Genomic DNA, 12,386 nt, shown 5'->3' on the forward strand with positions numbered 1-12,386 from the left:
TAAATTCCAAGATTTTCTATTTCATTATGTTCTCATTCTCCGTCCGTCCGTCACTCCGTCCGTCCGTCACTTCGTCAATCCGTCACTCGCTCGCTCACTCACTCACTCACTCACTCACTCACTCACTCACTCACTCACTCACTCACTCACTCACTCACTCACTCACTCACTCACTCACTCACACAGTCAGATACTGTTCTTCTATGATGATCGAAGAACACGTAAAGCCAGAGACATGAAAGGCAATGTAACAATAGGTACTGGGGTCAATGCTGATTCAAGACATATACCATGCATGATATGAACGACATTTACAAGAGACTAAACAAATATTCATCATATGCGGAATACCTTCACAGTAAAGCTTCCAACGAGCTAGGTAACGCTGTGGATTTTCGTAAACGGCATTCAAATGTCTTAATGTTTAATGGATGGTGGTCGGCGGTGCCCGTACACTTAGCCTGTGCCATAACCTTTATGGTAATACCAACATTTTGGAAATAGTCATCATAGCGATTTTCTAATGATTCGAAGGCATGAACGTCCCAATTTCAGAAGAAAAAAAATGACAAACCAATGGTTCTTAACTATTTCGTGGCGCCGAATCGTAACGCTTGCCGCGCCCCTAACTATATAACGTAAAGAAACGAGTTCTAATGAATAAGAAACAAATATCAAATTGCATAAAAAATTAAGATAGTATTTAACATGGGTATAACATAATACAGGCAAAGTTTAACAAGTCGTCCACATTTTTTTTTGGGGGGGGGTCTTTTAGAGGACCAGAGACTGATTCGATCGCAAGTAATGCCAATCAGTTCCTCAGCTACGAGAGAGAGTAGATAAATAACTCACTGAATACTATTCTGATTGTTTTTTGCCTCTCAAGTACGGAAATGTTGTGGTCTTATTTTACTATGTTTTGTATTAAGTATTATGCCTGATTTTACTTTATTTTATACGATTAATGCCTAATTGTGCTCACCTTTTTCTCAATAAATTGTGCCCTCCTCCTCCATGGAACTCTAACGACAAATAAATGACGTGCAAAATACAAGCAACCAAGGGCAGAAAGATAAAACTCTACACCCTACCGTCATTTTGAAATTCTTCTGACAAGCATTTTCACGGATGAATATTTTGACAGACAGACAACACAACGGGTATTGGTGAATTACGGATGATCATAATATATAATTTATTGTATACTCTTCGGCCTTTCATATTCAAAACTACAAAACCAAAAAAACATTACTTCTGAACTTCTTTAAACATAACAGAAATTCACACTTTTTCAACGGAAAGCCTTTTTTAACATGAGAAATGCAGCAGAATTATATCCCAGGAACTATGAATTTCGTTAGAATTATTGTTATAATAGTCGTATTAATAGTCACCATCACTCCGTCGTTAGTATCATCATTATCATCCTCATCATCACCACCATTTATTAATACCATCATCCATCTAATATTAACATAAACATTACCGTTACTCGTCACCCTCATCATTTCAGAAACTCGGTTTCGATAAAAAAAAAAAGTAAACCAAATCTAAAATTGGGACATCTAATAAGCTCCAATATATCTTTTTTTTTTACTAATAATGGCAACTTACGTGGTTATCAGTGACATGGAAGGTTGAGGAGATGTAAGCCTTTTCACACATTTCCTGGTCCGTGATAGTAACAGCTACTTCGTTGAGCTTCGTGGCGTACGGTCCGTCTATGGAAGAGAGGTTAAAATGAATTGAGAAAAATTGACACACAAGGAAAAATTGCTTTGCGAAATAGATGTGAAAACTTATATTATCATTATCATTATTTTTAGTACTAGTATTAGTACTATCATTATCATTACCTTTATCATCATAAGAATGAGAATAATGATACTGATTATGACCGTCATAAAGCTATGGACAATAATGATAATAAAACTAGTAAAAACAAGAACAAAAATGATAAAAAATAAGAAAAGAAACAAAAACAAAGGCTAATCACAAAATACATCACAATCCGACAAATCAATCACAAACCACAACTTAATCAGACAAACAAATCAACCTCCTAAAAAAACACACACAACTAACTACAACAAATGAAATTACAAACCACCATTAAACCGTGGCAAAAAAAACAAAAAAAAATCAGCCTCCTCACAAATCACAACGAAATCACAAACAATCGCAAACTACAACTGAACCAGACAAACCAATGACAAAAACATGACGAAGCCACTCGAACCCGCCACAAAGCACATCTAAATCAGATAAAACCACTCAAGTAACCACAACGAAATGAGACAATCCATTCAACCTCACAAAACACAAACAAGACACGGATAGGTAACAACAGCAACAACAACAACCAATCAACCTATAATTTCTATAATAAATCAGACTGACCAATCAACCAAGCAACCCATCGACGTCCTTATATCACAAAAACAGTTAAACCAGTCAACCTATCACGGAATACGAACCAGACAAACCCACTATCCTACCAACACAACACAATCACCAAAACATAAGGGAACAGAGCGAACCAATCTGAAGCCACAACCGAATCAGCCAACCCAATCACAACCTCTCACGCAACGCAATCAAATTAATCGGAAACCACAACTAAACGAAACACCTAAACTATACAAAACCAACAATAACCCGTCCACGAAACCCATCTCAATCAAGTCAAACAAACCAATCAGTCTCGTATCTCAAAACAACGAAAACAGAGACAAACCAACCAATTAACCTCATCTCACAAACAACCAAACCAGAGACAAACCAACCAATCAACCTCATCTCACAAACAACCAAACTAGAGACAAACCAACCAATCAACCTCATCTCACAAACCAACCAATCAACCTCATCTCACAAACAACCAAACCAGAGACAAACCAACCAATCAACCTCATCTCACAAACAACCAAACCAGAGACAAACCAACCCATCAACCTCATCTCACAAACAACCAAACCAGAGACAAACCAACCAATCAACCTCATCTCACAAACAACCAAACCAGAGACAAACCAACCAATCAACCTCATCTCACAAACCAACCAATCAACCTCATCTCACAAACAACCAAACCAGAGACAAACCAACCAATCAACCTCATCTCACAAACAACCAAACCAGAGACAAACCAACCCATCAACCTCATCTCACAAACAACCAAACCAGAGACAAACCAACCAATTAACCTCATCTCACAAACAACCAAACCAGAGACAAACCAACCCATCAACCTCATCTCACAAACAGCCAAACCAGAGACAAACCAACCAATTAACCTCATCTCACAAACAACCAAACTAGAGACAAACCAACCAATCAACCTCATCTCACAAACCAACCAATCAACCTCATCTCACAAACAACCAAACCAGAGACAAACCAACCAATCAACCTCATCTCACAAAACAACCAAACCAATTAACCTCATCTCACAAACAACCAAACTAGAGACAAACCAACCAATCAACCTCATCTCACAAACCAACCAATCAACCTCATCTCACAAACAACCAAACCAAAGACAAACCAACCCATCAACCTCGCCTCCCAAACCCGAAACAAACAAACACTCACGAGACCCCATGGCGCCCCAGCCCGTGACGACCGCCACGCGATCCTCGAAGTCCGCGCCGGGAGGGAGGCAGACGGGACCCACGCCGGACGCCCACTTCAAGGGCTCCTCGAGGCTCAGCAGAGCGATGTCGTTCGCCTGTGGATGCGAGAGGGAGCTTGGAGGAGAGGGAGCTTGGAGGAGAGGGAGCTTGGAGGAGAGGGAGCTTGGAGGAGAGGGAGCTTGGAGGAGAGGGAGCTTGGAGGAGAGGGAGCTTGGAGGAGAGGGAGCTTGGAGGAGAGGGAGGGAGTGTTCCCTAGAGTTGTTGTTGTTGTTGTTGGTGTTGGTGTTGGTGTGGGTGTGGATGTGGGTGTGGGTGTGGATGTGGGTGTGGATGTGGGTGTGGATGTGGGTGTGGGTGTGGGTGTGGATGTGGGTGTGGGTGTGGATGTGGGTGTGGATGTGGGTGTGGATGTGGGTGTGGATGAGGGTGTGGGTGTGGGTGTGGATGTGGGTGTGGGTGTGGATGTGGATGTGGGTGTGGATGTGGGTGTGGATGTGGGTGTGGATGAGGGTGTGGGTGTGGGTGTGCATGTGGGTGTGGATGTGGGTGTGGATGTGGGTGTGGATGTGGATGTGGGTGTGGATGTGGGTGTGGATGTGGGTGTGGATGTGGGTGTGGGATGTGGATGTGGGTGTGGATGTGGGTGTGGGTGTGGATGTGGGTGTGGATGTGGGTGTGGGTGTGGATGTGGATGTGGGTGTGGATGTGGATGTGGGTGTGGATGTGGGTGTGGATGTGGATGTGGGTGTGGATGTGGGTGTGGATGTGGATGTGGGTGTGGATGTGGATGTGGGTGTGGATGTGGATGTGGATGTGGGTGTGGATGTGGATGTGGGTGTTGGTGGTGTCGGTGTCGGTTATTGATGTTCTTGTTATTGTCTTTTAATATAGTGTATTGTATACTGGGTGCGAGATGGCATACTGATATGTAATACCTGTGTGTGGATGGAGTGAATGTTATCTTTCCTCCGGGCATTTATTTTGAACATCTTTCAAGATAATTCTCAGAGAAAACGAACATATACTAAATCTTGCTCGTGACTAGAATATTTTTAAAACACGATACCCCACTTTTTGCATAACAGCGAGAAAATAAAAATTTGGAATTTGATTTTATTGAAGACTAAAGACTAATCAGAGAATATTATTCATTACATGAGGTCTTTCATTGAATCTCATGAACAATAATAGTAACACTGCGGAGGAAACTTAAAAAATAATACATTCTATGCATTACAGATGGTACTAACTGGATAGAATTCGCCCTCACAACAGGTCACTCACCTGTAGTAGAGAAAATAGACTTATTTGTACTAGGACTTCAAATGACGTCAATTAAGACTTACGGAAGTCACGGGGCTGTACTCCGGGTGCAGGAGAATTTGCTTGGCCTTGATAACCTGGGTTGTGTTCTCCTGATACGAGGCCAGGTCATGCATGCCCGCTCTCACTGTGACCTCCGAGCTGTTTGGGTCGGGAGGTCATTTAGTCTCCGCTGGATGGTAAAGATGTCAATTTATGTCCTTGTGTGTCGGTCCTTGTGTGTCGGTCCTTGTGTGTCGGTCCTTGTGTGTCGGTCCTTGTGTGTCGGTCCTTGTGTGTCGATCCTTGTCTGTCTGTCTGTCTTCGTCTGTCTGTCTGTCTGTCTTCGTCTGTCTGTCTGTCTTCGTCTGTCTGTCTGTCTTCGTCTGTCTGTCTGTCTGTCTTCGTCTGTCTGTCTGTCTTCGTCTGTCTGTCTGTCTGTCTTCGTCTGTCTGTCTGTCTGTCTTCGTCTGTCTGTCTGTCTGTCTTCGTCTGTCTGTCTGTCTGTCTTCGTCTGTCTGTCTTCGTCTGTCTGTCTGTCTGTCTGTCTTCGTCTGTCTGTCTTCGTCTGTCTGTCTGTCTGTCTTCGTCTGTCTGTCTGTCTGTCTGTCTTCGTCTGTCTGTCTGTCTGTCTGTCTTCGTCTGTCTGTCTGTCTGTCTTCGTCTGTCTGTCTATCTGTCTTCGTCTGTCTGTCTGTCTTCGTCTGTCTGTCTGTCTGTCTGTCTGTCTGTCTGTCTGTCTTCGTCTGTCTGTCTGTCTGTCTTCGTCTGTCTTCGTCTGTCTGTCTGTCTGTCTGTCTGTCTTCGTCTGTCTGTCTGTCTGTCTGTCTTCGTCTGTCTGTCTGTCTGTCTGTCTTCGTCTGTCTGTCTGTCTGTCTTCGTCTGTCTGTCTGTCTGTCTGTCTTCGTCTGTCTGTCTGTCTGTCTGTCTTCGTCTGTCTGTCTGTCTGTCTTCGTCTGTCTGTCTGTCTTCGTCTGTCTGTCTGTCTTCGTCTGTCTGTCTGTCTGTCTTCGTCTGTCTGTCTGTCTGTCTTCGTCTGTCTGTCTGTCTGTCTTCGTCTGTCTGTCTGTCTGTCTGTCTTCGTCTGTCTGTCTTCGTCTGTCTGTCTGTCTGTCTGTCTGTCTTCGTCTGTCTGTCTGTCTGTCTTCGTCTGTCTGTCTGTCTGCCTTCGTCTGTCTGTCTGTCTGCCTTCGTCTGTCTGTCTGTCTGCCTTCGTCTGTCTGTGTCTGTCTTCGTCTGTCTGTCTGTCTGCCTTCGTCTGTCTGTCTGTCTGTCTTCGTCTGTCTGTCTGTCTTCGTCTGTCTGTCTGTCTGTCTGTCTGTCTGTCTTCGTCTGTCTGTCTGTCTTCGTCTGTCTGTCTGTCTGTCTTCGTCTGTCTGTCTGTCTGTCTGTCTTCGTCTGTCTTCGTCTGTCTGTCTGTCTGTCTGTCTGTCTTCGTCTGCCTGTGTATGTCTATCTGTCATTGTCTGCCTGTGTATGTCTATCTGTCATTGTCTGCCTGTGTATGTCTATCTGTCATTGTCTGCCTGTGTATGTCTATCTGTCATTGTCTGCCTGTGTATGTCTATCTGTCATTGTCTGCCTGTGTATGTCTATCTGTCATTGTCTGCCTGTGTATGTCTATCTGTCATTGTCTGCCTGTGTATGTCTATCTGTCATTGTCTGCCTGTGTATGTCTATCTGTCATTGTCTGCCTGTGTATGTCTATCTGTCATTGTCTGCCTGTGTATGTCTATCTGTCATTGTCTGCCTGTGTATGTCTATCTGTCATTGTCTGCCTGTGTATGTCTATCTGTCATTGTCTGCCTGTGTATGTCTATCTGTCATTGTCTGCCTGTGTATGTCTATCTGTCATTGTCTGCCTGTGTATGTCTATCTGTCATTGTCTGCCTGTGTATGTCTATCTGTCATTGTCTGCCTGTGTATGTCTATCTGTCATTGTCTGCCTGTGTATGTCTATCTGTCATTGTCTGCCTGTGTATGTCTATCTGTCATTGTCTGCCTGTGTATGTCTATCTGTCATTGTCTGCCTGTGTATGTCTATCTGTCATTGTCTGCCTGTGTATGTCTATCTGTCATTGTCTGCCTGTGTATGTCTATCTGTCATTGTCTGCCTGTGTATGTCTATCTGTCATTGTCTGCCTGTGTATGTCTATCTGTCATTGTCTGCCTGTGTATGTCTATCTGTCATTGTCTGCCTGTGTATGTCAATCTGTCATTATCTGCCTGCGTCTGTCTGTGTCTGTGTATGTCTGTGTATGTCTGTCTGTGTCTGTGTATGTCTGTGTATGTCTGTCTGTGTCTGTGTATGTCTGTGTCTGTGTATGTCTGTGTATGTCTGTCTGTGTCTGTGTATGTCTGTCTATGTCTGTCTGTCTCTCTTTGTCTGTAATTTATACGGTGGCCTGAGACAAAAACTGATGCATGTGAACGCTCGGAGATGAAAAGAGAATTTATAAATTCTGACAAAGAAATGAAACTACAACATTTGCTAAATGGTCGCCAAATTTTGATGGATTCCATAGATTTCATTACAGCTGCCTTTTACAGAAGAAAATGTTCATAATTACTAGAAAAACAAACTTCTTAGTATTTTTATATACTGTATTTCACAGTTTTAAACTTAATTCACTGTTTTAGCTTATACTTAATTTTGTTTTAATGTACTATCTCATAAAACTGCTTTTAGTTGTAACTTTATATTAGATAGTGTCTGGATAAGTCCTCATGGATTGGATACGTGCAATTTAATATGTTAATTGTGTTATTGTATTTTCAATGTACAAATTGTATCGTGACACTTTAATAAATAAAGAATTGAATTGAATTGTCTGTCTGTCTTTGTCTGTGTTGGTCTATCTGTCTGTCTGTCTTTGTCTGTGTCGGTCTATCTGTCTATCTGTCTTTGTCTGTGTCGGTCTGTCTGTCTTTGTCTGTGTCGGTCTATCTGTCTGTCTGTCTTTGTCTTTGTCTGTGTCGGTCTATCTGTCTGTCTGTCTTTGACTGACTGCCTTTGACTGACTGCCTTTGACTGACTGCCTTTGACTGACTGCCTTTGACTGACTGATTGACTATTGCCTGACAAATGCATATTAATTTTACAAGCGGCTCTCGCAGTGATGGACAGTCAGGAGAAGTTCTTGGCATCATTTGAAAGTCTGCCTCTGAATCGATGCCTGAAGCCGAGGGGGGATGGGGAGGGGGGGGGGAGTTGACTTAGAGCACGATCGAAATTCGTAAAACTGGTTACTTTCCTGGTAAAAAAAAAAAAAAAAAAAAAAAAAAAAAAAAAAAAAAAAAACGCCGTCACACGAGACCCCTCATGGGGGTAAGTCATCGAAAGTGGCCTGAGCGTTCATCTTCATTGCATTGTATAGAAAGGATATCAAAAGATTTTCCCATAAGTCGTCGATATCATTATCATCACAGTCATTATCATCACCGTCATCATCATCACCGTCATCATCATCACCGTCATCATCATCACCGTCATCATCATCACCGTCATCATCATCACCGTCATCATCATCACCGTCATCATCATCACCGTCATCATCATCATCATCACCCTCATCCTCTCTCTCTCTCCCTCCGTCTCTTTTTCTCTCTCCATCTCCCCCTCTCTCCATCACCTCCTCATCCTCACCATCACCCTTCATCCTAATCATCCTCATCTTCCTCACCATCACCCTAATCCCCCTCATCCTCATTATCCTCATCACCACCACCACCACCATCATCATTACTTTTCATCGTTGACGCAATGACTCGCTGTGACGACGTGCGTGGTCGTGACGATGGCTCCTCCACACGAGATGCTGCCACTGCCGCGGGAGATATCCACCCTGGCCATCCACGGATACTCGCCCGCGCCCGCCTCCTCCCCGCCCACGATCCTGGTGGCTCCTGCGCCCGCTGGAGCCTGGCCACACACTGGACGACGGGGAGGAACGAGGACTGTGAAGCGCGTTATTTTTGTAGTGCTTCTCAATGCATCATTATCAGGGTTACTGTTACTATTCTTTCATTATTGTTATTGATGTAAACACGATTATTGAATCACGATATTAATGCCATTGTGAATATTATAATTGACAACATCACCATTCTTACCGTTCAAATCATTATCATTATGCCAATTACCATAAACGATCACTACTAAAATTATTATCACCACTCTGACAATAATCAGTATCACTGATATTGCTCTAAAGATTATCATTATCATCATTACAATTACTACTACTGCTTGTTATCATCAATATCATCATCGTTACTACAACACCTAAAATATTTATTAATAGTGACAATACCAAAAAGTAAAAAAATAATTAATAACGCCAATAATAACAACAATAACCCTACGGAGTGAAGGACAGATTATTGCACACAGATGAGTTAATAATATTCCACGCGCCTATGATAAACCCATCGACAAAGACTATGCTATTTCATAATGTCATAGCTCAGTGACTGCTGGCTGAGTTCATGACAGGCAAGCTCCTCGTAGTTGACTCAGCTGTGAATAACTAGCATCAGCTAGTTCAAACTCGGGGCGTGAGAGAACTACGATCCACTTTACCGCACCAACCCGCGGTTTTAGTGTGCGAGTTCCTCTACGGGCATGTCACCTACGTCTCCTCGGATATGGGATCAGGTTGGCGTGTCTTTTGTATCCCGCTTTCCTCACCATTGTCACAGCCCATTGCTTGGACGGCAGAGCTGGTCTCATCTTCATCCTCGACGCCGCTGCCCGCACCACCAGCTGTTGGGAATAAGCGAGTGTTAGGATGGAAGGGGTGGTTAAGCTTTCCTCACGAGAAGCTAAAACTTGCTATGGAGGTGCGATTTAACTTTTTTTTTTCTGATTTGTTCCTTTTTTACTTTCCATTTCTCTTGCTCTCCTTTTGCCCTTGTGTCCCTCTTCCTCTCTCTGCCTAATATCTTTCTCTTTTTTTTTTTTCTCTCTCTCTCTCCCTCCCTCCGTTTCCCTTTCTCTCTCTCTCTCTCCCTCCCTCCGTTTCCCTTTCTCTCTCCATCTCTCCCTCCCTCCGTTTCCCTTTCTCTCTCCATCTCTCCCTCCCTCCGTTTCCCTTTCTCTCTCCATCTCTCCCTCCCTCCGTTTCCCTTTCTCTCTCCATCCCCCTTTCTCTCCATCTCCCCCTCTCTCCATCCCCCTTTCTCTCCATCTCCCCCTCTCTCCATCTCCCCCTCTCTCCATCTCCCCTTTTCTCTATCTCTCCCTCTCTCTCTCTCCCACTTTCACTTTTTTTTTTTCCTCCTCACTTACTCGAAGAAAAATACAAAACCAAAACCCAACGAGCCTCAAGGTCTCTACTCACGCTCCACCCCCTCGATGGAACACCACACCCTCGGCCTCCTTCGACTCCGCCCGGCTCTCTCGTACAGCAGGTACACGGCTTGTATCCCCGTCATCTTCTCGGGACCTTTATTCCCACAGAACCTGGGAGGGGAGAGGAAGGAGGGGGAGGGGAGAGGAAGGAGGGGGAAGGAGGGAAGGGAGGGAGTGGGAGAGGGAGAGGGAAGGGAGGGAATGGGAGAGGAAGGAGGGGGAGGGGAGAGGAAGGAGGGGGAAGGAGGGAAGGGAGGGAGTGGGAGAGGGAAAGAGGGAAGGGAGGGAATGGGAGAGGGAAGGAGGGAAGGGAGGGAGTGGGAGAGAGAAGGAGGGAAGGGAGGGAGTGGGAGAGGGAAGGGAGGGAGTGGGAGAGGGAGAGGGAGAGGGACGGGAGGGAGAGGGAGAGGGAAGGAGGGAAGGGAGGGAGTGGGAGAGGGAAGGAGGGAAGGGAGGGAGTGGGAGAGGGAAGGAGGGAAGGGAGGGAGTGGGAGGGAAGGAAGGTGAGGGAAGGAGGGGAGGGGGGAAGATGGGGGAAGGAGGGGAGGAGGGAAGGAGGGGAGGGGGAAGATGGGGGAAGGAGGGGAGGGGGGAAAGAGGGGAGGGGGGAAAGAGGGGAGGGAAGGAGGGGAGGGGGGAAGATGGGGGAAGGAGGGGAGGGGGGAAGGAGGGGAGGGGGGAAGATGGGGGAAGGAGGGGAGGGGGGAAAGAGGGGAGGGGGGAAAGAGGGGAGGGAAGGAGGGGAGGGGGGAAGATGGGGGAAGGAGGGGAGGGGGGAAGGAGGGGAGGGGGAAGGAGGGAGGGGAAGGAGGGAGGGGAAGGAGGGAGGGGAAGGAGGGAGGGGAAGGAGGGAGGGGAAGGAGGGAGGGGAAGGAGGGAAGGGGAAGGAGGGAAGGGGAAGGGGAAGGAGGGAAAGGGAAGGGGAAGGAGGGAAAGGGAAGGGGAAGGAGGGAAGGGGAAGGAGGGAAGGGGAAGGAGGGAAGGGAAGGAGGGAAGGGGAAGGAGGGAAGGGAAGGAGGGAAGGGAAGGAGGGAAGGGAAGAAGGGGTGGGGTAAGAAGGGAGGGGGAAGGAGGGAAGGGAGGGAGGGGTGGGGTAGGAAGGGAGGTAGGGGTGGGGTAAGAAGGGAGGGGAGGGGAGGAAGTTCGAGGAGGGAAGTAGAGGGTCGGGAGGGAAACGGGAAGAAAGGGAGGTCGGGGATGGGGGAGAGGAAGGGAAGGAGCTCAGCAAAGGCAAATGAATCATCATCTAATACCATCACAGTCATGAGGGTAAATCATAAATAACAAGATTCCATCATTACTACACCAACATATATACACATCCTACATACCATCGTGTGAACTATACAAATGCAGATCAATTACGCAGAATAAACACAAGCAGTAGTGACTGATGTGCTAATATGTGACGTTAAGAAAGTACATGGTTTAGTACGACAATATATCATGTCGTGTATGACAACTTACAATATGTGTTTCATATAAGGTTATTTTTCTGTTATTTAAGTAATGGGATCTGCTAAGATATTTATGTTATTGATGCTTATTGTGGAACATTTACCATAAGTGTTACCATAATTTATACTTAAAAATTAATTTAAGAAGACATTGTTTTTGTCCCAAAATGTGTTCTATCAAATTTGGACAAACCCTAAGTGACTTTCATTACTGACAAGAGAATAATACTCACTTTTTTTCAGAAGTTTGATCTTGAACGAAAAAGTATTCTTTCGTGCAGGCAGACAGGTCGAATGTCTTGCAGTTCATCTCGAGTTCTGTGCCCCCGTCCCCCTGCGGGTGAGGAAGGTGCGGCGTAAGGGAAGGAACACACACACATTAATGCATGTATAGAAGCCATGTATTTCTGACGAAGATATAATCGACACCGGTCAAATACGTCTCTTGTACTGGAAAGATATTCATTCTTACCCATACCTTTTCTCTTACATTTCTCTAACTATTACTCGCTCTTTTATTTCATTTTATTCATGTATTTTTATCATACACATTTTAGAATATATATTTATACCTTAGCAAGTGTAAACTATAAGGAGTAAAGCAGAGCCATTAACATTCGATTGAAAAATTATAAC

General features: G+C 44.9%; 1 protein-coding gene across 3 annotated transcripts in view; it reads right to left on the bottom strand.

The window, feature by feature from the left end:
- The window catches only part of LOC125038348 (transmembrane protease serine 11D-like), a 62,967-nt gene that overhangs the window by 836 nt on the left and 49,745 nt on the right, over positions 1-12,386 (bottom strand). For all 3 annotated transcript variants that reach the window (XM_047631823.1, XM_047631824.1, XM_047631825.1), the window contains 7 exons: positions 11,984-12,084; positions 10,283-10,404; positions 9,631-9,705; positions 8,687-8,873; positions 4,985-5,102; positions 3,598-3,733; positions 1,618-1,724 (listed from right to left, as the gene is read on the bottom strand). In XM_047631823.1, coding sequence (XP_047487779.1) covers positions 1,618-1,724; positions 3,598-3,733; positions 4,985-5,102; positions 8,687-8,873; positions 9,631-9,705; positions 10,283-10,404; positions 11,984-12,084 — 846 coding nt within the window. The remainder of the gene's footprint in view (positions 1-1,617; positions 1,725-3,597; positions 3,734-4,984; positions 5,103-8,686; positions 8,874-9,630; positions 9,706-10,282; positions 10,405-11,983; positions 12,085-12,386) is intronic.

This window comes from Penaeus chinensis, chromosome 24 (assembly GCF_019202785.1).
Source record: "Penaeus chinensis breed Huanghai No. 1 chromosome 24, ASM1920278v2, whole genome shotgun sequence".
Classification (NCBI taxonomy): domain Eukaryota; kingdom Metazoa; phylum Arthropoda; class Malacostraca; order Decapoda; family Penaeidae; genus Penaeus; species Penaeus chinensis.